The sequence below is a fragment of the Kogia breviceps genome, chromosome 12, assembly GCF_026419965.1.
Source record: "Kogia breviceps isolate mKogBre1 chromosome 12, mKogBre1 haplotype 1, whole genome shotgun sequence".
Taxonomy (NCBI): domain Eukaryota; kingdom Metazoa; phylum Chordata; class Mammalia; order Artiodactyla; family Physeteridae; genus Kogia; species Kogia breviceps.
The window spans coordinates 4,124,261-4,150,502 of NC_081321.1; the positions used below are offsets into that span (position 1 = coordinate 4,124,261).

General features: G+C 55.6%; 1 protein-coding gene across 1 annotated transcript; it reads left to right on the top strand.

The window, feature by feature from the left end:
- The first annotated feature begins 523 nt into the window (after positions 1–523).
- Positions 524–25,654, top strand: CCND2 (cyclin D2). Its single transcript, XM_059082716.2, has 5 exons — positions 524–998; positions 2,786–3,001; positions 5,576–5,735; positions 14,363–14,511; positions 23,527–25,654. The coding sequence occupies exons 1-5, from the start codon at positions 804–806 to the stop codon at positions 23,674–23,676; spliced, it is 870 nt and encodes a 289-aa protein (XP_058938699.1). The 5' UTR covers positions 524–803; the 3' UTR covers positions 23,677–25,654.
- The last annotated feature ends 588 nt before the right edge of the window (positions 25,655–26,242 follow it).

Genomic DNA, 26,242 nt, shown 5'->3' on the forward strand with positions numbered 1-26,242 from the left:
AATCGCCCTCCCTCTTTCTCACGTAAGGGATCTATTTCTCAATTGTCTGAGCCCACCTCATCGTCAAGTAATCCACCCGTCATTCCTGGATGTTAAAATACATGGGCGGGAGTATTAGGATCAGATTTGAAGCAGCCAGAGTCGGAGGGTCGTATTTTGGCAGGATGCACCTACAGAATGTGCGCAGTGAGAGGAAATAAGTAGGAATCGGTGGGTTTTTTTTTTTTTTTTTTTTTTTTTTTTGTGGGTTCCCCTCTCCGGGGCCCCTGGCTTGCGGGGCTGGATAGAGGGAGAGGGCCTCGGAGAGCTAAGGAGAGGGGGCCAGGGGGCGGGGGACCGCGTTTGAAGTTTGGTCGGGCCAGCTGCTGTTCTCCTTAATAACAAGAGGGGAAAGGGGGGAGGGAGGGAGAGACTGAGAGGAGGAGGGGAGGACCGGGAGGGGAGGGAAAGGGAGGAGGAACCGGAGAGGGGGGTGAGGCGGCGAGAGGGAGGAGAAGTAACTGCCCAGCCAGTTTGCGTCACTGCTTCGGAGAGCAGAGAGCCGAGCGAGCTGGGGAGAGCAGACAAGTTTGAAGGGGAGGGCAGGCAGAGTCAGCAGCCCCCGGGGCGCTCCTCTCCCACAGCCCATCCCTTTCCCCTCTTTTTCCCCAGCTTCCCTCTCTGCCCTTCGTTATTTCCCCGAAAACCCCTTATTTAGCCAAAGGAAGGAGGTAAGGGGAATCCTCTCCCCTCCCCCCCTCCAAAAAACCCCCCAATTTTCCAGTCCGGAGATCGCAGGGGCGCGAGTGGGCACCCAGCTGGCCATGGAGCTGCTGTGCGGAGAGGTGGACCCGGTCCGCAGGGCCGTGCCGGACGCCAACCTGCTCCACGACGACCGCGTGCTGCAGAACTTGCTGACCATCGAGGAGCGCTACCTTCCCCAGTGCTCCTACTTCAAGTGCGTGCAGAAGGACATCCAGCCCTACATGCGCAGGATGGTGGCCACCTGGATGCTGGAGGTAGGTCTGCAGGCAGGCGCACTGTCCGTCCCCACCCGGACCCCAGACCCCACGCGGGGACCCTGAACCTGCGAGAGGGCAGCCTCCGCGCCCGCCTCCCCGCTGCTGCGCGAGAGGTTACCCCGCGCCCTCGGCGAGACGCGTGGCTTCCTTTCTGTTCTTTGCGGGGTGCAAGATTAACGGGGGGAGAGGGAGAGGAGGGAGGAGGCAAATCTGGGAGCAGCGAGGCTGTCCCGGGGCGGGGGTGGGGGAGCATCCCGCGCGCGGGTGCCTGCATGTGGCTGCCTCCTCCCCCCACCCCCACCCCGACCTGTCTTTTGCGAAGCCGAGGCAGCTTTCGGTGCCTTGAAGAAGGGAGTAGGAGCGGCAAGCCGGGACCCCAAAGTTAAAAAATCAGCCCCCCCCCACCAAAGGCCAGGGCAAATTCGTCCTAGCCTCGGGTCCCCCCCCCCCCCCGCCTGTGGTCGCAACTCCGCGTTGGCACTTAAGGGGGGAGGGCGGAGGGCGGAGGGCGGAGAAGAGAAACGGGGAATTCAGGAGCCCCGGAAGTCACACTGAAGAAACGTGTGTTTTCGGGGAACCCAGAAGAACCACTTCTCTCCCCTTGCTCCGAACCCTTGCGGAGCGAGCCGTGTGCCCACGTCTGCGCGGCTCCGGACCTGCCGTGGTTTCGCCATGTTGCTTTGTAAACTCGGGGTGGAGAGGCTGGAACGCGTCGCCCGCTCCCCCTCGCACCCCACGATCCCGGCCCCCCACTTCTGATGGCGCCCTCGCCCCCGATCCCCCCCTCCCTCACGAAGGTTACTTACGTTTCGGCCTTCAGTTTCCTGGGTGCGGAGAGCTGGGTGGGGTGGGAGGGGGGAGGAGGTGTGTGCAGGGGGCATAGCGGGCCCCCCCCGAAGGAGAGGCCGGAGCCCCCCGCGCCTCTCTCCGGCGGCCCCCCGTCCTCGTCCGTCCCCCAGCTCTTCGCCACCGTCCCCGGCCTCTGCCCTTGTGGGCCGCGACCGGACACTCCCGCCGCCGCGCTCACCCCTGCAAGTTTCCCCCTCGGTATCCAAAGCCCCGGGGGTCGCGGTCCAGACCTTCCCGGCACCCCGATCCTCCGCTGCGGGTAGCCTGGGTCCTCTGTGGGGTTTTCACGGCGAAAGGGCTTGTCTGGGGTGTTTCCTCGATTTTTAATTATTTTTTGAACCCGTCTCCCCTGCTCCGACTCCGGCCGCCCGGGCTGCGCGGCGCTGGTTCTCTCCTCCCTCCCCCCGCTTCCCCACCTCTCCCCACCCACCCCCCCAAATGCGGCGCCTGGGCCGCGGGGACCCCCCCCGGCAATTTTTTCAATTGTCGGGAACGATAGAGCAGGGTCTGGGGGTCCGAATGAGACCAAGAACGAGACCCCCGGAGCCTCCAGCATATTTTTATTGATTTTTTGAAAAGATGACGAAATCCAAAAAAGAGAGTGAGTGACTGCGAGCGAGCGGAGCGCTGAGCGGCCCACGGGGGCGGCGGGGCCGGAGCTGCTGCGCCCTCGGCCTCGGGCTCCTTAAGCCACCTCGCTGTTGAGTTTTTAGGCTCCCGGGGAGGACCCCAGCGCGGATGGCCATTCAGATAGACCCCAATTTCCTCGCCTTCATTCGGATCGCTTATTCTACTCCCCTCCCCCTCCCCCTCCCCCCCGACAAATTCAGTATTTTTGTCGTTTCCCTAGATTGTGCGGCTTCCCTTTTTTCCTCTTTTCCTGATACTATGGTCGCCCCCACCCCCACCCCGACCCTGTCCCACTCGTGTCATAGGTCTGTGAGGAGCAGAGGTGCGAAGAAGAGGTCTTTCCTCTCGCCATCAATTACCTGGACCGCTTCTTGGCCGGAGTCCCGACTCCGAAGACCCATCTGCAGCTTCTGGGGGCCGTGTGCATGTTCCTGGCTTCCAAGCTCAAAGAGACCATCCCGCTGACCGCTGAGAAGCTGTGCATTTACACGGACAACTCCATCAAGCCTCAGGAACTGCTGGTAACGACTGCCTCCTTTTTGCTCCCCGCCTGGGCTGCTCTCCCCTATCCTAATAAGACACTTCGATGCCGCTGCTCCCAGAACAGACTCCTAGGGCCCCAAATTACCCATCACTGAAGTTTTCGCACTTCTGGGAACTCTAACACGAGGCTCCTTGTGTTCCTACTGTGTGCTGGGCTCTGGGCCAAGTACCGAGACACTCCACCCATGAATGAGATCCTCACTCAGGGAGATGTGTGTTGGTGAGATTCATTTGCGGTTGTGTGCGCGCCCGCTTGCGTATGCAGAGGAGGCATGAAACACAGTGATAAAATATTGTAATTAAATTCCAAATTTTCAATCGCTGAATTCCGAGACTAATCAGCCTCTCACGTGATGCTCAAATACACATGTGGCGTGGAGTTCAAAGGTAGGTCCTAGGCACCTCTTAGAGTCTCAAGATAGCCGCACGTAGTAGCTGTTCACTAAATACCAGCTCGTTGGCTTTTGAGCAGAGTCAAATTGGGCCCTTTGTCAGAGGGTTGGGAGGCCTGGATTCCTGTCTCCGGTGGGGCTGTTACCTCTATCTACATGGACACGGGGTCCTGTCTGGACTCTGGTTTTCTGCCCACAAACCTTTTACCCACCCAGTAGGACTCTTTGCCCCTGTAGCTTCCTACTTAAGACGGCCTTGTGGCAGCGGCGTGGCATTGGTTGGGCGGCTCCAAGAGGCCCACCGTCAGTGATCTGCACAGCCTATCTCCCAACTGTTTGGAAAAGGGGCCCCCTCTTCCCACCCCCTCCCCCTTCCCCTCCCTGCCGGCCAGGCCTGCACTAAGTCCACAGAGCCGGGGACTGGCTGCCTGAACTGAGCTCTTTGTGAGAGGCCTTCCTCCCTGGGGCTGTGCTGCCACCTAGCGGCAGACATGTGCAAGGATGGGGAGGAATCTCCGAGAATGCAGAGGGGCATGAATGACCTCACCTTTGAACAGTTGCCAGATTTCAGCTGCTTCTGGTTTGGTCCGAGAGGCCCAGAAAGGTACTTTCTTCTGGGCGATATGCTTCCTTTAATAATGGTGCAAGTCGAGTGGTTTATACTCACATTCGCCCGTGAGAAGGAGAGCTGGAATTTCAAGCCATCTTGGAAGACACTGACTGTTTAGTAGTCTTTCTGGGTTTTCACCCCCAGCCTCCCGTAAAAAGCCAAGGCAGACTTGAAAGCAGGTAAAGAGAGCATGGTTACAATTGGGATCCAGTTATATTTCTCACGGGAGACGAGGAAAACGAATCTTCCTTTTGCTTCACTGTTTCAACATGATGGGGGACTTGGGTATTTTTCAGAGCACCCCAGTTTTTTTTTCCAGGGGCTTGCCAAGCTAATTTATATTGCTGCGGACGAATCTGCCCTTTTCCAGTCTCTGTCTCTTTATCCCAGAAGTTGAGAGCTGGAGGAGTCCTCCTATTTTACCAACAAGAAAGTCGAGGCCAGGGAAGGGGAGGGAATTGGCCCAGACCGCACAGCCAGCCGGTGCTGTGGGTCACAGGCAGAATAGCGCTCTGGTGGCCGGCTTAGCAGGCGGAAGCCAGTCGGTATCTTGGGGTGAGTGGGGGAACAGGCTACACTGGTAAGCTGGTCACTCATTCTGTTGCTGATGATAGATCGATAGGCCTGTTTTTCCCTCTGACCGCACATGGTTTTAAGGCTTTCTCTTTGGCTTGTTTCCCTTTGAGCACAGTTCCCCCCAGCGTATCCCAATAAGGGAGGGAACCAAGGTTTTTCACTAGGTGGGCTGCTGGTGAGAGGCCCACAAGAGACAGGGTTGCATGGTGCCAGCATTTGGGCTGCGGGCTTCTATGACCTTGAACAAGGACCTTCACCCTGCCCGGAATCACCTCCAGCTGCACGATGCGGTTGCCAGTGAGCATGCGGTCCTTCAGTCGTGGTAACAAAAGCCTGTGAAACATTTAAGTGGAAGGGTGCCCCGTGTCTGAGTATCATTTCCCAGGATTTCTGCATTACGTGTCCAGGGGAAAGTTTTAGCAGCAGAGAGAAAAATGGCACTTTTTGGCACCAACTACGAGCAAGCTAATTGGTTGCCAAGGATTTGGGCCAAGAAACCTAATTTTGAGCTTCCTTCTGTGTACATCATTTTTTCCACGAGGATTAAAAAGACTGTTAACCTGGTGATAGATATACAATAGATTGCTACCAAAGGGCTACAGTGACCTTGGCGGTATCTTACTGCAGATTCAGCCTTCTGGGTGGGCAGGCGGAAGCCTTCCCTGGGATGGAAGTCAGGGTTGGGTGTGGGTCGGGGAGCCGGAGAGGCAGAGAAATAGAAGAGAGTACCATCTTGGCAACAGCTACCTGGGCTCTCATTACTTTCAGTGGAGCCTGACCTTTGAAGCCTGAGAAGAGCCGTCACCCACTTCAAAGCTTTAGGGCCACTCTTGATAAACAGCCCCGCCTTCCAATCTAGCCGCGTGTCCTAATGAGAATCCTTATGAAGACTGGTCTGGATGCCAAGCCCCCAGCCCCGGACGCCAGGTCAGCCTGTGGGTTTCATACTCTTGCCTTCCTCCCTCCGTCCCCAGGAGTGGGAGCTGGTGGTGCTGGGCAAGTTGAAGTGGAACCTGGCGGCCGTCACCCCCCACGACTTCATTGAGCACATCCTCCGCAAGCTGCCTCAGCCCAGCGAGAAGCTGTCCCTGATCCGCAAGCACGCTCAGACCTTCATTGCTCTGTGCGCCACCGGTAGGAGCTGCCGGAGCCCGGTGGGGGCCGGGTGCTGGGGAGGGCTTTGCCGGGGGGGAGTCGAGGGGAGGAGGACCGCAGCCCTCACTTCCAGGGATTGGGAGGTCCCAAGTCATTCAGAGTCCAAGGTTTCATTCCTGGGCTGTTTCTTCCTTCCTTTATCTCAGCTGGTATATTTTCTCTCTCTGCCAAACTCATAAATGGTTTATGAGGACAGGTGTGGTGAGGGGAAAACAAACTAGCGCCTGTTAAAATATTCTTTATGGTGTCTAAAGTGCTCTTTGAAGATTATATATACTGCCCTCTGGTCGTGTTTCAATCTTTCATCTTTGGAGGAAAAGGATGGCTTGGAGATAAGCCCAAGAGGAAATTTGGAGGGGGGCGGGATGCAAATAGAGGTCTGAGGAACGCTGTCAAGATAAATACCGCCTGCCCTGATAAGTGGTAAGGGAGGCCAGAGGAATTCTTCTGGCTGCAGGGCATTTACTGCCTTCCGGCTGCGCAGGTGGACATGTGGGGTTTTCAGCAAGGACTGCTTCCTGAGCCTGGGCTCTGCTGCCCGCCCCCGCACGCATGTGTTGGGGTTTCGATTGCAGCCTTTAACCCTGTAGCCGTTTTTTTCACGTTAAGAGCTCTACACCCACCACGTTGATCCATCCATTGTTGGCCCGTTGACTTTGCAATTAACTGATAAACTAAAGGCAGAGGTTGCATACGGTCTCATCACACTGAACTTTGGCCAGTTTCCGCCATCTCGCCCCCCCCCGCTCCCCCCCTGCCCCACTGTAACAGTAGTGGCCGTGGGAGAAACTCCGGACCCATCGTTGGCCAGGGTAGAGCGTCAGGGGTTCATATTTTCACAGTCAGAAGTGTCAGGGAAAGAACTTGCTTGGGTGGATCTTTCCCCTCTGCCCCGGGTGAGAGGGCGGGGTTCACGGTTGCCAAGAGTATGCACTGGAATTGCAAAGGTGGGCCTGGGGCTTGACTCCTTTCAGTATCTTGTTACACGTTACTCTGGAGCTTGCGGAAGACGAGCACATTGTCTGCAATATAGCGTATGTGCCCTGCTCACAGTCAAGCGGTCGGGCTTTGCTACGTATCACCCGGCGACCTCTCTGAACCTCAGCCTCTTCACCTGCAAAGTATGCCTATTGACACATGACGCTCCTACAGCCTTTTCAGGTGGTTAGGAAAACGGACATCAGAAGAGAGGTGATGTTCGAGGAGGTCCTTTGTCAACCAGGCAAGGTGTAGGCGATGTGCCCTGGTACTAAATGTGAAAACGTCTCCGATTCTGACTCTCTTAATGCAATGACTTTCCTAACCCGAACCGTGCTACCCCCATCGGAGTTTAGCAGGACTCCGTGCTCGGCCTTGGCGGGCTCAGATTGCAGGGTCCAGCACCCCTCTGTGGATCCCAGAGCAGGCTTCCCGCCCCTGGGCTTCCCAGACCCAGGCCCAGCCTCGTGGAGTGTCCGTGCCCTGCGCCCTTCCTGCGGCCCTGGGGGACCATTCTCTTCCCGTGATTCTTGCTGCCCTGCAGACCGTAGCCCTTCTTCTGCGTTCTCCCCTTCTGCCGTCTGGCCTGGCCTCTAGAGGTCCGCCCCTCATTGACTTGTCATTTTGTCTCCCAGGCCCCGCTGCCCCTTCCTCTCCATTGTCATGATTCACGGTGGAGAAGGGGTCAACCAGCCCTTTTCTGTGGAGGACAGCTGACCCCTGACCCTGCGCTCCCCCATCGCCCAGCTGTCGGTAGCCAGAGCTCCGCTCTGATCTTGGCTCTTGACGGACGTACCTTTAGGGGTCCATCTACCCACTCCTCCTCGCTGATCTCTGACTCGGGTCCGGAGGGTGGGTGGAGTGACCCAGGCCCAAAGCAGACCTCCACATTGCCTAAAGGCCCATGCTCTAAAGTCGGGGATCCCACCTGGCCAAGAAGGCCAGGTCCTTGGGGCCGCTGCCACATGTGGGGCCCGAGGAGGGAGCCTGGGACTCAGGGACAGGGGGACAGAGGTCTGAGAGGAGGCAGAGGAAGTCGGGAAGACTGCCTTTTGAGAGAGGAGCTAGCGTGGGGCAGGGGCAAGGAAGGATGGGAAGAAGAACACCTCCAGCCGGGAACTGAGCGCCACGTGCGGCCCCCCGCTCCGAGCACAGGGAGGGTCCCAGACGTTTCCTGGTTCCAGAGGGGATGAGCCTGTCTGAGAGGCATTTCTTTCCCTGATCTGCCCTCGGGTGTGTCTGCATGGCTGAGTCGCGTGGCACCCCCGCTGCCTGGGCTTTTAGGGCTGTGGGCCTGAGGGAGTGAGAGCCAGGGGGCTGCTTTACTTGAGGGGAACACCTTCCGGCTAGACGAGATGCCTCATTCTGGGTCCAGGGCGTGAGGAACGGGCGCGCGCCCGGGGCCAGGCCGGCAGGTAGCAGGCGCGAGTTACAGCAGCACAGGCCCTGCCCCGTTCCCCCCAGGGATCCTGGACGGTCTGCCCCGGAGCTCCAGGAGCAGCGGCAGCCAGGGGCAGCCAGGGGCAGCGACCCTGGGGGCTGCGTGGTTAGTTGGGGGGGGGAAAGCTGCTTGTGAAAGAGCTGGCGGTGGTCCCGCAGTCCGTGGAGAGTGGCTGTGTGTGAAAGGGGAAGAAGCGGGAGGGCCAGGGCCGTCAGTCCTCCTTCCCCGGGCTTGAGGCTTCACAGGGCGGCGAGACGGAGAGAGGTGCCCTCTTCCCTCCCCTGCCCAGCCCTGAACAGCCTCTGGGGCGGAGGCTTTGGCTGCTGCTGGTCGGTGGAGGCCGTGGGGTGCGGGGGAGCCCTTCATAGCCGCCCTCCCAGGAGCTTTGGATGCTGGGCGGCAGACTGCGCCTTAGCACCCCCCTGGTGCCGATCTGACGGCACGGCCCCCAAGTCCGCCAACGAGGAAGGAGACCATTGAGATGACTCAGGATCGCACGCGGCGTGGGGGAGATTCCTGGTGCGTGACATCATGCTGAACAGATGATTCCCAGTTAGCTTAGAAGAGCCAGTGGCGTTGAGTTTGAACTTGGCGCGGGCGGGGGCGAGGGAGGAGGTGTTTAGCCTCCCTTCCCATGGCGCCCCGCACCTCCCTCTGTGCCTAGGAGCCCCCCACCCCGAGGTGCTGCCCTCAGCTACCCAGGCTCCCTGCCCAGCGGGCCTGGGCCCCAGGGATGGTGATACCCCAGTGCTTCCCCGTCCTCCTGGCTGTACCTAGACGTGTCTCGTGACGCTTCACCCCTGGGTTATAGCCGGACGGTGGTGGCCCAGAGAGGGTCCACGACTTGGCCCCTGATCCGGAAAGGGAGGTCTGCCTGGGTGGTCGGAAGGTGGAAGGAAGGATGGAAAGCCCTTTCCATCTGCGACCCTCCGAGTTCCCTCCACCGAGGAGCGGTCACGGGGCCCCCAGGGAAGTGGACTGTTGGACCGGGAGTCTCAGTTCTTGCGTACGTGGGGACAGGCAGCTTGACAGGGCCCACCTCACTTCCCACCTGGCTGTGAGGTGGGTGAGGCGCAGGCTGAGGGCCCGCGTCCAGCCCCCCACCGGCTCTGGCCTTTTAAAGGCCCACCTGGGGCCGGTTGGAGGAGAGGGAGGGAGAGCAGGGCACCCCTGGTTCTCTTCCCCTCCCCTCGGAGCGAGCGCCTCTCGCCCCCTAGTGGTGAACGGAAGCACAGCGGTCACACTTGCCGGTCAAGGCCTTGGCCACCAGAGTCAAAACAGTGGGGGTAGAGCCACCCCCAGGGCCATGTAATCTGTGGTTTCAAACCCGCTTAGCTCAGAACGCTTCCTTCAGTGAACTCTTAACCAGGCTGATGAAGGTGGAGCAGCTCTCCAGCCCTTGCCCAGATTAAGGAGCCCAGCGGGGCCCCAGGAGGTCCTTGGGTGGTGAAGCCTGTCTGCAGGATCCCACAGTGGGCTGGGGCCACAGCCGGGAGGGCTTCCCATCTCCTGGACTCCTGAGCCCGGGCTCCTTCTTTTGGGCTTTCCTCCGGCCTCTGACGGGAAAGATGCCGTGCACTCCCAGTGGGGCGTGGGTGGTGCCTCCGAAGAGCTCTTTACCTGCTGGTGAGTCTTCAAGAGCACTGGGTGCAGCGTCCAGCTGCCTCTCTCCATCTTAAGCCCAGGCCCACAAGTCACTTAACCTCTCAAGATTTCGTCGATTACCTGTCAAAGGGGGTGTCTTGAAGCAGGTGAATTTCACCTTGTTTTTTGCTAATTCCTTGCCAAGTAAGCAAGAAGTAGGAGCACTGCCTGGGTGGGTCGGTGGAGCCGGGCTTCCCCGTGAGGCCGCTGGTGGCCTCACCCAGAAGGTGGAGGTCAGGTCAGGGCTGCTGGGGTGTGGGGCCTGTTCCTTGGCTCTGGGTGACCCCAGCTGAATGAATAGTCCGACTTCTCTTTCATTCCTGGTGTGCTCGTGCCCTCCTTCCATCCCCCTGTGAGGCCTCAGCTTCTCCCGCTGCTGACAAAGCAGCGGGAGGCAGTTGGGGACACGGTGAGGCCGGTTGTGCGAGACACACACACACGCACACGTACATGCACGCACACACACACACTCTGAGAGTGAAAGAGCCTCAGGGCGGCCAGAGCAGAGCCCTCGTTCTCCCCCGCCTTGCTGTGTGCAGGGCGTGCTGTTTCCCCGCCAAACAGAATCGCCCACCCCAATCCCACAGCGGGCCCCTAGGGGAGGAATAGCGGGGTGATGACAGGGGTGCTGCTGGTGGGTGTTGTGGATTGTTTACCAAGAGCCAGGCACTGTTCTCTTAGTTGAATCCTCAGAACTACCCTATGAGAGTATAATTACTATCCTTATCTGTAGGTGGAAAAATGGAGGCTCAGAGAGGTCAGGTAACTTGCCCACCTGCACGCAGCTGGTAGGTGGTAGGTCACCAGCCTCCGTGGCCTCCACCTTCCAGTGCTTGGAGCTGCTTGGCCCAAACCCTTCCCACCTCCTTTTGGGGAATCCTCCCAAGTGTGTGTCTCTAATGCTACTGTCCACGTGGGCACCTCCTTTCTTTGAGACGTTTCTGTAGAAGTCACCTAGCCGTTTAGAATGCGCCATGCTGTATTGTATTCATGTGTCCCGTGTCTTGGGGAAATCATCCTGGTGCCGCCTGGAACGGGGAGGAACGGGGAGGAACACACGCCGTAACGCGACTGGGATGGGTCCCTGCTCAGTTAATTGCCTCTCACTCTGGGGGGTGAGTTCTTAGGAAGTCACACACCCTTCAGCTTTCCAGGTGGGCAGCTGAGGATGGAGATAGACCCTCACCCCTGAGCTCACCTTCAGCACCGACATAGAGCTTGTCAGCATTTTTGACCAAGAGACTCAGAGATTTGGGACAGATCGTTATTTGGTATTTTATTTTTGCAAAGATAAAATAACGTTTCCCCCACTGGATGGTGGGGAAATTTCCATACGTCTTTGTATTCTCCTAATTTCCCCATGTGCATGCACGTCGATGCATTTCTATTTATATATTTATGGACAGTTGCAATCTTGCGCATAGCACGTGCTCATGAAGGCTGATTTTATTTTTGCCCCCTCCCTCAAGTAAATATTGTGAATCTATCTCCATCCAGTTCCATAGCCAAAAGTTTAAGGTTTCCAGAAATGGCTGAATGGGTTGGATGGAACTTTCCACCGGTGACTGTGGAGGTTAGCTAACAAGAGCTAGTACAAGGACACGACCCTTCAGATGTTTTATCCAGGTGTTTTTCTCTCTGCCGTTTCCCCTACCAGCAGAGAGGGGGTGTCCCTGGGTGTGGTCTTGGGGCAGCCCCTGAGGCCATGCAGAACTGCTGGATGGAGAGAGATGTCTTGTGACTTTGCTGCCTGGGGGAAGCTGTGTTGTGTTCTATTGTCTCTTGCTTCTTCTTTTCCTTGAGAGTCCTTTTTACTCCAGAGCCTTAAGTAAAAGCCAGTTAGAGCTGGAAGGCCCCGGGAAGATTAGCCAGCCTACCGGGAAGATTAGCCAGCCTACCGTCTTCCAACTTTTTTTGACCTAAACCGTAAAGGAAGAGAAACACATCTTATAACGCAACTCAGGATAACTGTCAGTGTATGTCAGATCGATATAAATGTTTCTTAAGACAGTATTGACTCTCACTACTTGCATTACTTGCTGATACTTTCTATTCTAACGTTTAGTTCAACTCAACCCAACAAAAAATGCTGGTCACCACTTACAAATGAATTTCATGACCCTGTACTGAGTTGCAGGTGGAGGTTAGAAAAACTAGTTAGTTCGCTGCTCTACCTCTACCGTCCTCGTAGGCCACTGGGACTCCAAGGGGCTGGGAGGGAGGAAGTGACTCGCCCAGGGTCCCACGGGCTGGACCTGCCTTTGCGGGAGAGCCGGCCAGTTGTCGGGGCCCTAGAGGGGGGTCACTGCCCTGCTGCTCGGCAGGGCCAGCCTAGCTTCCCTGGCCCCGTCGGTGCTGCCCCGAGGCTGCCGTGTTCATGCAGCCCGTGCTCCCCAGCGCTGGGGGGCGGGGCAGGGGACAGTGTCCCTCGGCATTTCCCCGCAGAACGAGAAGGGAGAAGGGAGGTACGATCCTCTCGGCAACCGCTGGACCATCCATCCACACGCCCTGACCGCCAGAGTTAATTCATTTGCTGGAAGTCGGAGTTGGGTTTGCAGTCAGCGGGATGCAAAGATGGGCGTGTGTGGGCTGTGCTTCCTGGGCTGAGGCCTGGGGCGGGGGGGGGGGGGGCGGGGGGGGGGGGGCGGGGATCCCCTCCCGCCCTGCCCTGCCAGCTGCTCCCACCCGGGGCCCGTGCGGGCCCAGGGCCACGGGCTGGCTGCTGCCTCTGCATTGTGAATGTCCCGGGGGCGGGGGCGGGGGGAGCTAACGAGGTTACTGGGCGAGAAACACTCCTGTGACCCCATGTGAAGAGACCTACAGCAGAGCGGGAGGCAGGGAGGCTGGCTTCGTCACTGTCCGGGGGCACAGAAGGCTCTGGACGAGTTAGAGCACAGCGGGCTCTGGGTGGAATGGCGTAATACGTATACATCCCTCGAGAGGTGGAGGTGGTGCGTGGGCTAAGAACAGAAGGCCATGGAGAAAGACAGACAGACGGCCAGGCCTGCTGGGTTCATGGGATTCGGCCAGGAGGGGAAGGGCGTGTGCCTGGTTGAGCAAAGCCAGCGTAGTTTGTGAGGACGCCGCTGACCTGATGTGGACGATGGGGTCGCTGATAACGGTGCGTCCTTGGACTGTGTGGATGGAATAGCAAGAGGGGGAGGTAGTAGGTCGAACTGTCTCTGTAGGTTAAACGCAGTGCTTACGCTGGGGTTGGAAGTGTGGCTCACGTCTTCCTTGGACGGCAATCTCCCTCCCTCCAACTTGCCACCTCTCCGTGCAGTGAATTCACTGGGATGGTGGCAAAACTAGACAGAGCCCTTTGTGCAAAGGGAAGATGCTCTCCACTCCGGCGCTGCGGTCAGGATCGGGGACAGAACTCTCACCTCTTTCACCTGTCGGCACAGGGCGCAGGGTGAGGGCAGTGGAGACTCAGAAAGCTCGGTTTCTCATCCACAACGTTAAGGTACTAACTGTACACAGCGTCCGTGGTTGACGGCTGTGAGTCGGGTCCTGGCCGTGTGGGCAGGTGGGGGCTCTTAGCAGCAGGAGCGGGGGTGAGGAGTTTGTATCCTTACCTCCCTGCCATGGACAGCAGTGGCCGATTTGGTTTCCGGCCCTTCTGGGGGACCCCCCACCCCGAGAAGAAAGTGGTGTTTGGGCTCCCAGGCTGGTACCTAAAAGCATCCTCTGTAGTTCCTCTTGGAGAAATGGAAAATGAGGGAGTTCGAGCCCATCAAATGTATCATCGTTTTTCCATTTGTCTCTAGCAAACCACTCTTTCTTTTCCCCAGCAAGAAAATGGCATCTCCAGGCCTCAGAGCCATAAAATCTAAACCAAGTCATTCCTCTGATTAGGACGGTTAATATTGGAAGCTCAGCTGACTTCCTGTCCTCTCCCTAACGTTCTGAGGGCCCTTGACACTGGGTAGAAGTGGGGAATTGTGTGAAACTTGCCTCCCAGCACCCGCCCCCACCATGGCTGCGTCTCCCACTTTCCTTGCATGGCCCATGGGATCTTAGTTCCCCAACCAGGGATCGAACCCGGGCCCCCTGCGGTGGAAGCACGGAGTCTTAACCACTGCACCGCCGGGGAAGTCCCATCCTTTTCTTTCTTTCTTTTTTTTTTTTTTTTTTCCAATCAAATCATCTCTTCTGTTCTGAGCCATCTTAGTCCTTGACGCCCGTCCAGAGAGCATGGCAGAGTCACGTCAGGGCTGTCGTTCCTCCTAAGATTTACCTGCTGGTACTTCCCCCTCCTTCGAACCTCTGGAGCCCTTGGCCTGTGTCACTTGTGAAGCACGTGGGTTATCTTGTCTGTACCGGTCTCAGACCTCCCCTGCTCTGCTCGGTCTCCTCCTCTTAAATCTGGAACCTCCACCGTCATGGGCAAATGAAGGGCATCTCGTGAAGGAAAGACTTAGGAGAGGATGCATCCGTGGGGACCAGGGGCCACTGTGCCATCCTCCTGCCGAGTGTCTTCAGGCTGGGGGGGAGCGCCTGCCTCTGCCTCGTCCTGACCTTCCGCCTCTCGTCCTCGCAGACTTCAAGTTCGCCATGTACCCGCCGTCGATGATCGCAACTGGAAGCGTAGGAGCCGCCATCTGTGGGCTCCAGCAGGACGAGGACGTGAGCTCCCTCACGGGCGATGCCCTAGTGGACCTTCTGGCCAAGATCACCAACACCGACGTGGTAGGTGGCCCCCCCCCATCCTCTTGGCTAAGACCAGGCCTCTCTCTGCTCAGCTCGGGGAAAGAGACAGTTGGTTCGATGAGGAGGTGGCAGAGGTTCTTTGTTGCTGTTGGTTTCTGTTTTCTAAGATCGGCACCCGCGGTCATACACAATTCAGCAGGTGAGGCCTCACGTGCCATCAAATAGAGAAAAGAACTCTGCAGGCAGAGACAAGGGGGGAGGGAGGGCTGCTGACCAGTTTCCTGTGTGGCCCGGGCTTCCCCATGGGTCTGACTTGTTGCCTGTTGCTTGTTTCCATTTATGTACAATCCGCAGCCTGCCTCTCCTCCAGCGTGGAGCTTTCTCGCCTGCTCACGGGCGCTGAGGCTGGCAGGCAGGGCCGGAGTGAGCCCCTCCTGCACCTCAGGGCTTGGGAGATGGTGGGGCCCCCCACCCTGAGGAGGCGTCCACCTCCACAGACCTCTCCACCCCGCCTGCCTCTCCCTTTAGTTCAACGTGATGATGGGTTAAAAAGCACTTTTAAAAAGAGTTAAGTGCTGTACAAAGGCAAGGAACTATTATTAGCTATAGATTTTTCCATTCTGGGTGCCCTGTGGACAGTGCAGAGGCTGTAACTCTGGTTGCCAGCATTTGGAGCTCCTTAGAAGAAGAGAGGTTTGGGGGACGGCCCAGGGTCCAGGGAGGCTCCGATTCAGCTAGCTGGAAATTGCGGTCCTTAGAAGGTTGATTCTGCGAGGTCAGAGAGGGGGAGAAGCCGGGGTCACCGGCCCGGGACCAGAACCTGGAGACTCTGACGCCCAGCCTGGGAACCCTGCATTCCTCCCTCGCTGCAGCTCCTGGCATCTTTTTGTTTGAAAAAAGCCTTTGGTTTAAAGCCACTCGAGAGAGGGGTGTCAGCTCTGAGGCCCCTCTCCAGTCACCATGGAGAGGCTCAAGAATGCAGGGGAACTTTGTGATGACCCCCTCTGGATGGTCAGGGGGGATTCTGAATGCCCCGCTGTGGGCATATATTGACTTATAAGGGATAACGTGGTTTACAGGTCTGGGGCCGGTGCCTCCACCGGGGACGCTGGGCAAAAGGGTAAATGTCAGCACACGCCTAGGGCTGCAGTTGGCTGGCCTCCCCCGCCAACCCCCGCCGGATTTTGCCTTGGCCTTCAGTACCATCTCAAGGACACGGCGCAGGGAGGGCTTCTCCCCTGAAACAGTTCTTAGAGATGCTTTTCAAATATGCTGGCTCCAAATAGGCTTCTGAGGCGTGGTGTCCAAAATATAGATCGGAAAGACCCTCCAGTGCAGCTTCCTGGGAAGAATGCTCTTCGAATCCTCTAGAGGCAAATCTTGGACGGAACTTAGCATTTATAGAAGTGATATGCTTCCTTCCTTTTCTGAATATCTCCTATTAAGGCTGCCCTGCCAAAAGGGCTCCCAACCGGCTGAAGACCAGCCCTTCCTCGACCCCCGGGGACAAAAAATGTCAGTGACAAGTGTTTGACACCCCCCACCCCCCACCCCGCGCCAGCATTGTAACCTCCTTCGGATATTTCTAGACGTGGCCTGATGGGCTCACTGTCCCACGGGGTCTCCAGCTTTCTCCCGCATCTCTCTGTCACCCCTTACTGCCTTCAGATGGACAGAGGTCACTCCTGGGGCGCCAGTGGAGCTCATGGGCTGTGCCTTGCTTTTCAAGTTGGCAAACCAGTCTCTCAGTTTCATACGGGAGACACTGCTTGCCCCTTTCAGATACTATGTAGCCAGGCCAGGCCATCCTAGTCCGGGAGACACTGCTTGCCCCTTTCAGATACTATGTAGCCTAAGGCCATCCTAGTCGGGGAGACACTGCTTGCCCCTTTTAGATACTATGTAGCCAGGCCATCCTAGTCCGGGAGACACTGCTTACCCCTTTCAGATACTATGTAGCCAGGCCAGGCCATCCTAGTCCGGCAGACACTGCTTGCCCCTTTCAGATACTATGTAGCCAGGCCATGCTGTCAGACTGGGTCAACTAGACACAAAGCTGGCTTAGAGGTTCCTTCTAAAAATCACACCTGTTGAATGGAGATGCACACATGTTCCTCGTTCTCACCGGTGGGCCCCGGGTTAAACATTTTAATGTGAAGAACCAAGCATGCATGTACCACTTTTTCAGAGAACAGTTGGAGAGCTCAGGAAGTTCCCAGCTTACCTCGGGTCCCCAGAACCTCACTCCTTCTCTCCCTGGGGACGTCCTCGGTGCCCCTCAGCTTTTGTGTGTGCCGGACTTCGGGCGCTAAGTCCTCCCACCCATCAGCCTGTGTTCTCTGGAGAGCTCTTGGTGCAGGCTGTCACCCCGTGAGCCAGGCCCCATGAACAAGCAAGGCACAGACAGCGTGGAAGCAGTTGGGGGGTGGGCGGCGCACGGAAAATAAAAGATGAGCTTCCTGTCATCAAGGAACGTAGCAATTGTATGGAGAATCCACAGTAAAGCACGTAAAACCCCAGCAAATGAAGATCAAATGAATGGATGCTAAGCAGGTGTTAGGAACTAGACGTGCCGTAGGAAATCAGCCCTCGGGAAGGAGCTCTCCGGGCCTAAGGTAAAATGCAGAGTAGAAGCCGTCACTTGGTGGTTGAAAATGTCCTTGGGATGGAGAAAGAAACTGGGGTATGTGCATATGCCATAGGACATTATTCAACCTTAAAAAGAAATGAAATTCTGGTACATGCTACACTATGAATGAGCCTTGGACGTGTTAAGTGAAATAAGCCAGACACAGACAAATATTGTGTGATTCCACTTATACGAGGTCCCGAGGCCCCTAGACGTAGTCAAATCCAGAGAGACAGAAAGTGGAATAGAGGTTCCCAGGGCCCAGGGGGTGGGGGAGTGATTGTGTAATGGGGATGGAGCTTCCGCTTAGGAAGAAAAGTCCTGGAGAGGGTGGTGGTCTCACGACACAGTGAATGCACTCAAAGCTATAACACGGTACACTTAAAACTGGTGAGGACGCTCCGTGCTGGGTGGTGCGTATATTGCTACAGCAAGAAGTTGTAGATACCCACGTAGACATATAATGTCCTTGGGCCACCCTGACGTGCCCAAGGGGGTTTGCGTTGAGCCCTCCCACAGGGAAGCCCAGTGCCCAGACCACCTTCTGCCCTATGGGCCCTGGGGCACACGGGCAGATAAGAATCGGGAAGTGCCGGCCTCGGACCCCAGAGTCCTTACCGTTGTGTGCTATAGCCCCGTGCACCTTGCACCTTGCACCTAGAGACCTGGGCCAGCCGACGGTGTCCTTTTTCCGTGGCTTGTCAGAGATACGACTGTCGAAAGAGGAGCCCCTCTTTCTCCCCTGAAACAGCCGTCTCTCTGGCTCTCTGGCCGGGCGGCAGAGAGCTTTGATAGGAGGGACCCACGCGGCCCTGAGAAAGCTGCTCTCTGTTGCTTGCTCTGGTTGCCAAAATAAACCGGAACGCTTCATTCCAAAGAGAAAGCTGAGTGAGAAGCCTGACAGTTTTACAGGGAATAAAAGTCTCAGAGGGTGGTGTATTTTAAGTACTCTTTCCTTCTACTCCTAAGTGTTGCTAAAAACAGGCACCGGCCAGAGAGGCCATTCTGGCTTTGGGGGAACGTCTACCCGGGCTTCCGTTGCCAAGGGTCCGCTTGCGAAGGGGGGGGCACCGACTGGGCCACTTCCCTGGCAGAATCGGGGTTCCTCTTCCGTCCCCTCGGCATCCTGCTGCAGCTTGGTGCCAGCCTTTATCTCGCTGTTCGCTTGTATATAGACTCTTTTGAACGAGACCCAACTTTGACTCAGCCTTTTCTCCAGATCCCCTGGCAGAGTCATTGGGGAATGATGTGGGGAGGGCGGGGGAGGAAGGAAGGGGGACAAAGGCTGGGCAGGTGGGTTTCAAGTGTGTTTCTAGTGCTTTGGTCTCCCCAGGTCTTTTGGAAAAGCTAGATAGGTCTTAACATTAACCATATGTCAGGGTCCCCTGAGTTTTACCTGACTTTATCTTAGAGCAAGTCACTTGGTTTTCACGTGAGACCATTTTCCTAAGTCACTCATGAACAGGTAGAATTGGGGCTCACGGACCATGAAGATGGGAAGTGATGGGAAGATATTAAACAGAACAGGTCTAGATGTAAGTCGTCCTGTCATTATATGCATCCTCTTCTACCTAGGTTACACCCAAACTCTCTGTTGCCTTCTTTTTCCTTTTAAGTCTTTATTGAATTTGTTACAATATTGCTTCTGTTTTATGTTTTGGTTTGGGGGCCAGGAGGCCTGTGGGATCTTACCTCCCTGACCAGGGATCGAACCCACATCCCCTGCATTGGAAGGCTAAGTCTTAACCACTGGACTGCCAGGGAAGTCCCTTGAATTCTTAACTATTGCCCGAGAAGATTCCAGGACGTCCCTCCCCTAGGGTCACCCTGGCCATATTAGGATGTTGTTTGTCAATGAGCAGAATCTGCAGCGCCAGGGAAGACTCGACTGTGACTGTGTGTCAGAGTCCTAGGGTCCATCCACCCTTGCCTTGGTGCCCGGAGCCCTCACGGCACACCTTCTCCTGAAGACCCCGGCGTCCCCGAGTCTGTCCCGCGTGCCCTGAACAGCGCCTGTGGTCAGAAGCCTCCAGAAGAGTCGCTGGAAGGGAAGCGCCGGGGGTGGGAAGGCAGAGGAAACAGAAATGGAGGCTGATGCTTCCCGCTCCCGCTTGGGCTTGATTTTTGCTGCGGGCCTCATTTGGTATTCAAGGAAATAAGCCCAACAGGCTGTGAAGAAAGGAAGAATGAGATAGTTTCCTAAGTTGTCTGTGCCCGAGTTGGCCGCGGGTCTGCGGCTCATTCAGCCCTTTGTGCCCCTGTTGAGTGCAGTGCGTGTGTGGTGACAATGCCGTGATGCAGTGACACTGGAGGCTGATGGTAGCAGTTCCGCAGCCCATTCACAGGGCCGAGGAGGGTGCGGGGCGCGGGGCTGGAGCCAGCACGCGGAGGAAGTGGGGCCGGGGAAGGAGCCGGGCATCACAAACGCCGCTGTCAGGGCTCCGGGCCGGGGGCGGGGGGGGGGGGCGGGCGGGGGAGGGGCCCTCGCATCATCGGGCTGGAGGCCTGCCCGACCCCCAGCGCTGTGGAGTGCCACCTGTCCAGGCTGACAGACGAGCATTATGGCTCTGCTTCTAATCAGCTTAATTTGGGGCGTCCCGACACAATGGCTGGTGCTCTTGGACGCTCCCGAGAAGCAGAGGGGGCCCGGAGCCGCGGCGCTTGCCGTGCACCGAGCATCTTTTCTTCGGAGGCGCCGTCGGGGGTTTTCCAGGCCACTTGGGCCGTGTCTCCCTTTCTTGCAGATTCTCTGCTCTCTCTTTCCTTAGAGCCCGGAAGAGGCAGAGAGGCGCCCAGGGGAGAGAGTTCTGGAATTGGAGTCTCACCCTTTGAAGGCCAGGGTTCATTTTTAACCAGGTGTGACTGGGGGAGGAGCCAGCTGCGGGTCGGTTCCCTAGCTGTGAAGTGGGCGCAGCTGGCGGTTCGATCTCCAAAAGCCCCCCCCCAGAGCCCCCAGTTCTCAGATCCTGTAAGGATCTGTGTGTGTCGCCTTAGAACTCCGCCCGTGGACACGTGGCCGTCGCTCTTCTCCAGCTTCGCTTTGGGTCCCCTTCAGGCTCTGAAACTTGTGCCACTTCTGTTTCCTTCTCTGGCCTTGGCCTCCTCCTTCCTCCAGATCAGCCCTCCCACCCCAGTCCCCCCCGGCCCTCTCCTACCCACTCGGGAGACTGGGAGCCCTTCTGGCAAGACCCAGGCTGGGTGAACTGGGTGGAGGGGCGTGTATGCTAAGTTCGGGGCACCAGCCCACCCTCCCTCGGACCTCACTTTCCACCAGCTCACAGGAAATCCACACGCTCTTGGGACGCCCAGGAAGGGCTCCTGCAATCCTCGAGGAACGTTTAAAGTGCAGGGAGTGAGCTCTGTTTCCAGGAAGAGGGGTGCTGATTTCCTCCCTGCCGCCCTCGGAGTAGAATGCGCAACATCCGTTGTGCAAGACAAGCTCTTGCCCCTGAAGTAGGTTTTCATCTAGCCGAGAGCCAGAGGTCCCCGCCGTTGAAACTCAGATTAGGACAGCCGAGTCATGAAGCAGTGGAACCAGAGGAGAGTTAGACGGAGACCCCAGAGCGCTTTCCAGGAATGAGGGACACCACTGACCCACCGAGAGCTTTAGCTTCCTGCTCTGTCACAGCTGAGCCTATGGGCTTCAGGGTCCCTCATTTCTGGGGGAACTGCTAGAGTCATTCCCTTTTCCCTTGGAGTAAGAGGTTTCAACGAGGAAGAGCCGGCCACGGTCAGGAATGATTTAGATTGAAATTAACATGCGACTGGAAAGATCAAGAAAGGAGAGTTTGTGTTTTATGTGAAATCTTTCTTCATTTTATTCGGGAGAGCTGTTGTTTTTGGCTGGAAGTTACATAAGTATGACATTCGACGCCTGTGTTCTCTTGAAGTCCCACGGAAGTCACTGCGCAGTGTACCAGCCCTCCCTGTAGGCCTTTCTCAGAACTGTTCCTTTAGGGTCTAAGGCTGCTGGGAGGGAAGTCTAAGGACCGGGAGCAGTAGGGCCATGCGTGACCCAAAGGGAGACTGTCCGTGGCCCCACATCAAGTTCTTTAGCTCTCCCTGTTGGGAGGACCATGCATCTCGGGGTGTAGCTAAGGCAGTGATGATCACGGCATCCTGAGTCCGTCGTATTATTGGGGTGGCGGATGTGCTGACCCAGAGATAGAGCCTTGGAGGAAGGAAAGCCGGACAGGATTGGCCAGGAGCTTCCTCAGGGACAAGCCAGAGGAGCTCTGACTGCCGCCACTTTGGGCGCCGTTAACCTTGTTCTTTAGTTGTTTGAGGTCATAAGGCTTTCGGGTCCTCCAGTACCTTCCGCTGAAATGCGGGTGCCCTGAGAAGCATCCTGCCTTCAGCCTTCACCACCGAGCCACCTCCGCGAGTGGTGAGTGACCAGAAGCACGGCCCCTGCAGGGCGGGCCTTGAAGGAGGAGTGCAGGACCGGCAGGCAGCGGGCGAGGCCCATCAGCTTCTCCTTCACCAGTTAGGGGGTCAGGCAGGTTAGAGCACATGGCCAGGAGAGGCCGCAGGCCAGTCTGAGAAAGGTTGACGGGTCCTCAGTGGCCGGTCCCTGGGTCTTTCTCCGTGGGGACGGAGAGCTCTGGGCCGGGGTCCGTCCGCCCTGCCGGACTCCACTCCATCCACTGTACCTGCTGCACTGCCCGCCTTCCCTGTCCTGAGCAAACGCTCGCTCTTCGTACCTCGTTTCAAAGACGTCTCAGGAATTCTTTCACAGTCCAGGATGGACTTCTTTCTCTTCACAATAAATGATTGTCGTGTGTTGAACTTAGCAAAGCGTTGGAAACTTTGTCCCAACGATCTCAGTTGGTCCTCCGTCTGTGAGCGTTTCCGGAGCCTTATTTTACAAGTGGGGAAACTGAGGTCAGAGAAGGAGAATAACTTAGCGGCTGCCTGCAAGTCTGGTGGGGCGACAGCAAACAGCCCTGCCTCTCGTCTCTCTTAATTCACCCCAGGTGGAATTTCATCTCTACCCTTAGTACCCTGTCTGCCAATGCTCCCAATCTTGATTTTCATAAAAAGCTGAAATGGACAGGAGATAAGAAAGGAAAATGTGGGTGGATGGAAACGGTGCTCCTGAGAAGCGCAACTTTATTTTTAGATCTTTGGAAAATAGAGATGACGCTTCGGTGCTCGGCAAACAGTAACCTCTGGGCAGCTGCACGGTGAAACGAGCACGAGGGAAACATACATTAAACTGTGGAAAGACCCAGGCACAGTGGATTTAACATACTTTCCACGTGTCTGTGCTGCTTACGAGAGCACGAGAAAGCAGGCTTGCCAAGGGGAGACGCTGGGAAATAGCTCCTAAGAGCAGTGTCTTCAGCTCACCTCCCACTTGCCTAGTACCAACCACCGTCCCTCCCTAGTGACACCCACGAACTGCCGCTGTGTCCCGTGCCACCTAGCTAACAGAAGCATCTGCCTGAGATCAACACATTTGGAACCTTCCCTACCAAATATAGACTAATATCAAAGCAATGCTGCAGGGGTTTTTTGCCTATTCCCAAATTAGACGGCTCAAGTGTCCAGAATTTTGTAAACATTTCTGTGTTGCATTTTTATGAGAGTTAAGGGAATGGTAAATAAGCGGAAAACAGATTGCTTGTTTTTAAGCCGTTCCGCAGTTGCTAGGAGGGTCAGTGTAGTTCAGTCCATTCTCTCATCTATCCCTTGGGTAGTCTAGTGCTGTCCCACTGCCTGTACGGCTGGCCTTCCTCTCTTCCCTCTCACCTCCCAGTGTCCCCAAGCGGGAAGCATCTCGCTGGCCCTTGGATTACCGGGCACTGTGTGGCCACAAATGTCTCCTCATCTCGGCCAGTGCTGCCCAGGTCCTGTGCATACAGTTCACCTGGGTTTCTGCTAAAATGCAGATTCTGATTTGACTGGTCTGGAGAGGGATGAGGTTCTGCATTTCTTTTTTTAAATTAATTAATTAGGCTGCATCGGGTCTTAGTCGTGGCACTCGGGATCTTTCATCGCGGCATGCGGGCTTGTCTCTGGCTTTGGCGTGTGGGCTCCGGAGCGCGCGGGCTCAGTAGTTGCGGCACCGTGGGCTTAGCTGCCCCGCGGCCTGTGGGATCTTAGTTCCCCGACCGGGGCTCAAACCCGCGTCCCCTGCGTTGGAAGGTGGATGCCTAACCACTGGACCGCCGGGGAAGCCCCAGGTTCTGCATTCCTAACAAGCTCCCAGACGGTACTGATGCTTCCCCTCCGTGGACCCCACTTGGAGTGGTGAGGGCCCGGCACCGGGAGGATGCATCTCCTGCACCTTTCAACTTTCTTTCTACTGGAAAACGAGCGCAGACTTAGGCGGGACCGGAATCGTGTGTGTTTTCTTCGTCCGTTGCTCTGCGTACTGTCGCCCTTGCTAACAGCTCTGGTGTGGACCGTTCTTCTTCTAGGATTGCCTCAAAGCCTGCCAGGAACAGATTGAGGTGGTGCTGCTGAACAGCCTACAGCAGTACCGTCAGGACCAGGGCGACGGGTCCAAGTCGGAGGACGAGCTGGACCAAGCCAGCACCCCTACGGATGTGCGGGATATTGACCTGTGAGGATGTCGGGCAGGCCGGATGGGAGAGAAGCGTCCACTCTGCTCTCTCCTTCTCTCTGGTTGTGTTTTGTTCTCTTATGTTTTAGGATGAAACTTAAAAAAAAAAAAAAAAAAAAAAAGTCTGCCCCCACCTAGATCATATGGAAAGATCTTTTAGAAGTGAGAGATAAAGGTCCTATAAAAACGGAATCATTAAAAGCATTTGGTGCCTATTTGAAGTACAACAGAAGGGAATCCCGTATATATGCGAACAGTTACTGTTTGATGATGTTAAAAGTCATAGTAAAATGCTTACAGGAAAACCTGCAGAGTAGCTAGCGAAAATGTATGCCTGCACTATGGGAACAAATTAGAGACTTTTTTTTTTCATGTTATGAACTAGCACGTATATACCCCTGGTAGGATAATTTTGAGGAATTGCGGGTGCCATTTATGGCAGGATTAGATTGCAAAGCAATGAACTCGAGAAGGAATTAGAAATAAGGAGGGACAGGATGGGGAGGGAGTTACAAAATAATCTCGGTGCGACCGAACCATTTTGGATGGAGAAGCGTCCTTGCTCCTGACCACCTGTTTAGTTACTAAGTCAGGAGCGTTGCTGGGTCTCTAGTGACAACTCTTGCTGTCTACAGTAGCTGCTACCTAAAAGAGATGATGGTTTTTTGCCCGTTGGACACAGGTGATTGGATCCTGGGGTTTCACGTTTCTCGACATCTTGCTTCTTCTTCCAAACGTGGTTCGTTGCAGACACCACCCAATTTTTATCTAAAAGGGGCAATCTAGCCACGGGCCATCCCCCAGACTCCTGTGAAATGGAGGCAGATGGAGCCCCAGGGTGGGATCTGGAATGGAAACTTTTCTCCTGATGTGTTCAAGAGAGTAATGTGACCTTGGCATCCCTCATTAGGAAACAAACGAATTCTTTGGTGCTGATTGGCATGTCTGGTCCACAGGTGAGCGTTTTGGTATAAACCATTCCATTCGAAAAGCACTTTGAAAAATTGTTCCCGAGGGATAGATGGGATGGTTTATGCAAATCATGCAGAGTAGATGCCTCCCTTCTCCTCCTGCGCCCCTTCCCCTCCTGCCCCCAGTTGGGTTGCTGTCCTGTATCTGACGCTCACTGGCATCCCCACCGGAACTCAAGATACACCCTCTTCCGCTGAAAATCCCCATCACAACATTCCTAAAAACAAAGCTCTGTTACCATTTTGATGGCACAAAAGGATCTTAATTCCCACCTCTATACTCCTATATTTCCTTTGGACATGGAAAAAAACGTCATTGCTGGTGCAAAGACAGACAGCGGGTCATCAGTGTGGCATTTTGTTCCCGTTTCCGTTTTTTTGTTGATTTCATTGCAAGGTTGCATTCAGCGTACTTGAATTTTTTTTCCTCTCCACGTCTTAGAGGCATTCAGTTAGCAGAGAGGTTGAAGCACCAACTTTTTTTTTTTTTGCACAATTATAATTGACAGGTAATGAAGCTATTAAAATATTTGCCTTTTTAAGTAAAAATTTAAAAAAGATCAGAACAGGGCTACTTTGAAGAATTGTTTTATACACAGATTCTGCCTTGTTTCGTAGTATAAGGGTTTAAGATGGAGAAAAATCTAAGGGTCTCTTATTTTTCATTTTATTATGTTCAGTTTTTTATTATTTTTTTTTTTTGCGCTGCTAAGAAGCTAAGATCATTCATTGTTATCCACGTTAACAGTACCTAGCTGTAATGTTTCACCGAGTGTGCTGCTATTTTATAAACAATTTTATAATATATTATTTTACCGCTTAAATTTCCAAGTCCTGAAGTAGATGGTTGAGATAGGAGTTCTTCGTACTGGAAAAGCCCTTCCATACATAGTTTGTTTTCTTCTGGTAGCGTATTCATGGGTTTTTTTTTTTTTTTTTTTTCCTCTCTGGTCACATCCTTCAAAGACAGAGTATTCTTTACCTCAGGTTTACTGGACAAAATCAATAGCTACAAAAGAAAATGGTTCACATTTTTGTTCTCATAATACCTCACAACCGTACAGTTTCTGCTTGGGAGCCCGTTAGTCAGGGAAGGCAGGCGGCGGGGAGGAGGCTGCAGCCCCTCCCTGGTGGAAGGTGGGGGATTTGGCCCCAGGGTCTCGCGCTCAGGGACCTCTTCCCCGTGGTGAAGGTCATCATCAGGCTTCCATTCTGACTCTGGTATCCTCATCATGATGGAAAAAATGCAATTGAACCAAGGGATTTCCCCTCCCCCGCAAGGCTGACACTCGGCACAGAGGTTGATGCAGTGGACTAGGTACCACTTGGGTACCAGCGATCAGGACACAGACTAGAGGATTCCAGCAGGCTATCTGGAGGGTCTCATCTTGCAGGCCTTTCTTAAAGCAGGGCTCTCATCTGCTTTGGGTCCTTTCATCTGGAGCATTTCCCCTCTCTCTGGCCGCTTCCTGGATACGGGCAGCCCCCCGTTCAGGATAACCTCGGAGGGGGGCGGTTTCCTAGGTCTGAACCTGCAGCAGGTTGGGTTGCCATGGCAACTGCTCCCACCTGTCTGGCCTGCGGCAGGCGAGCGCAGCC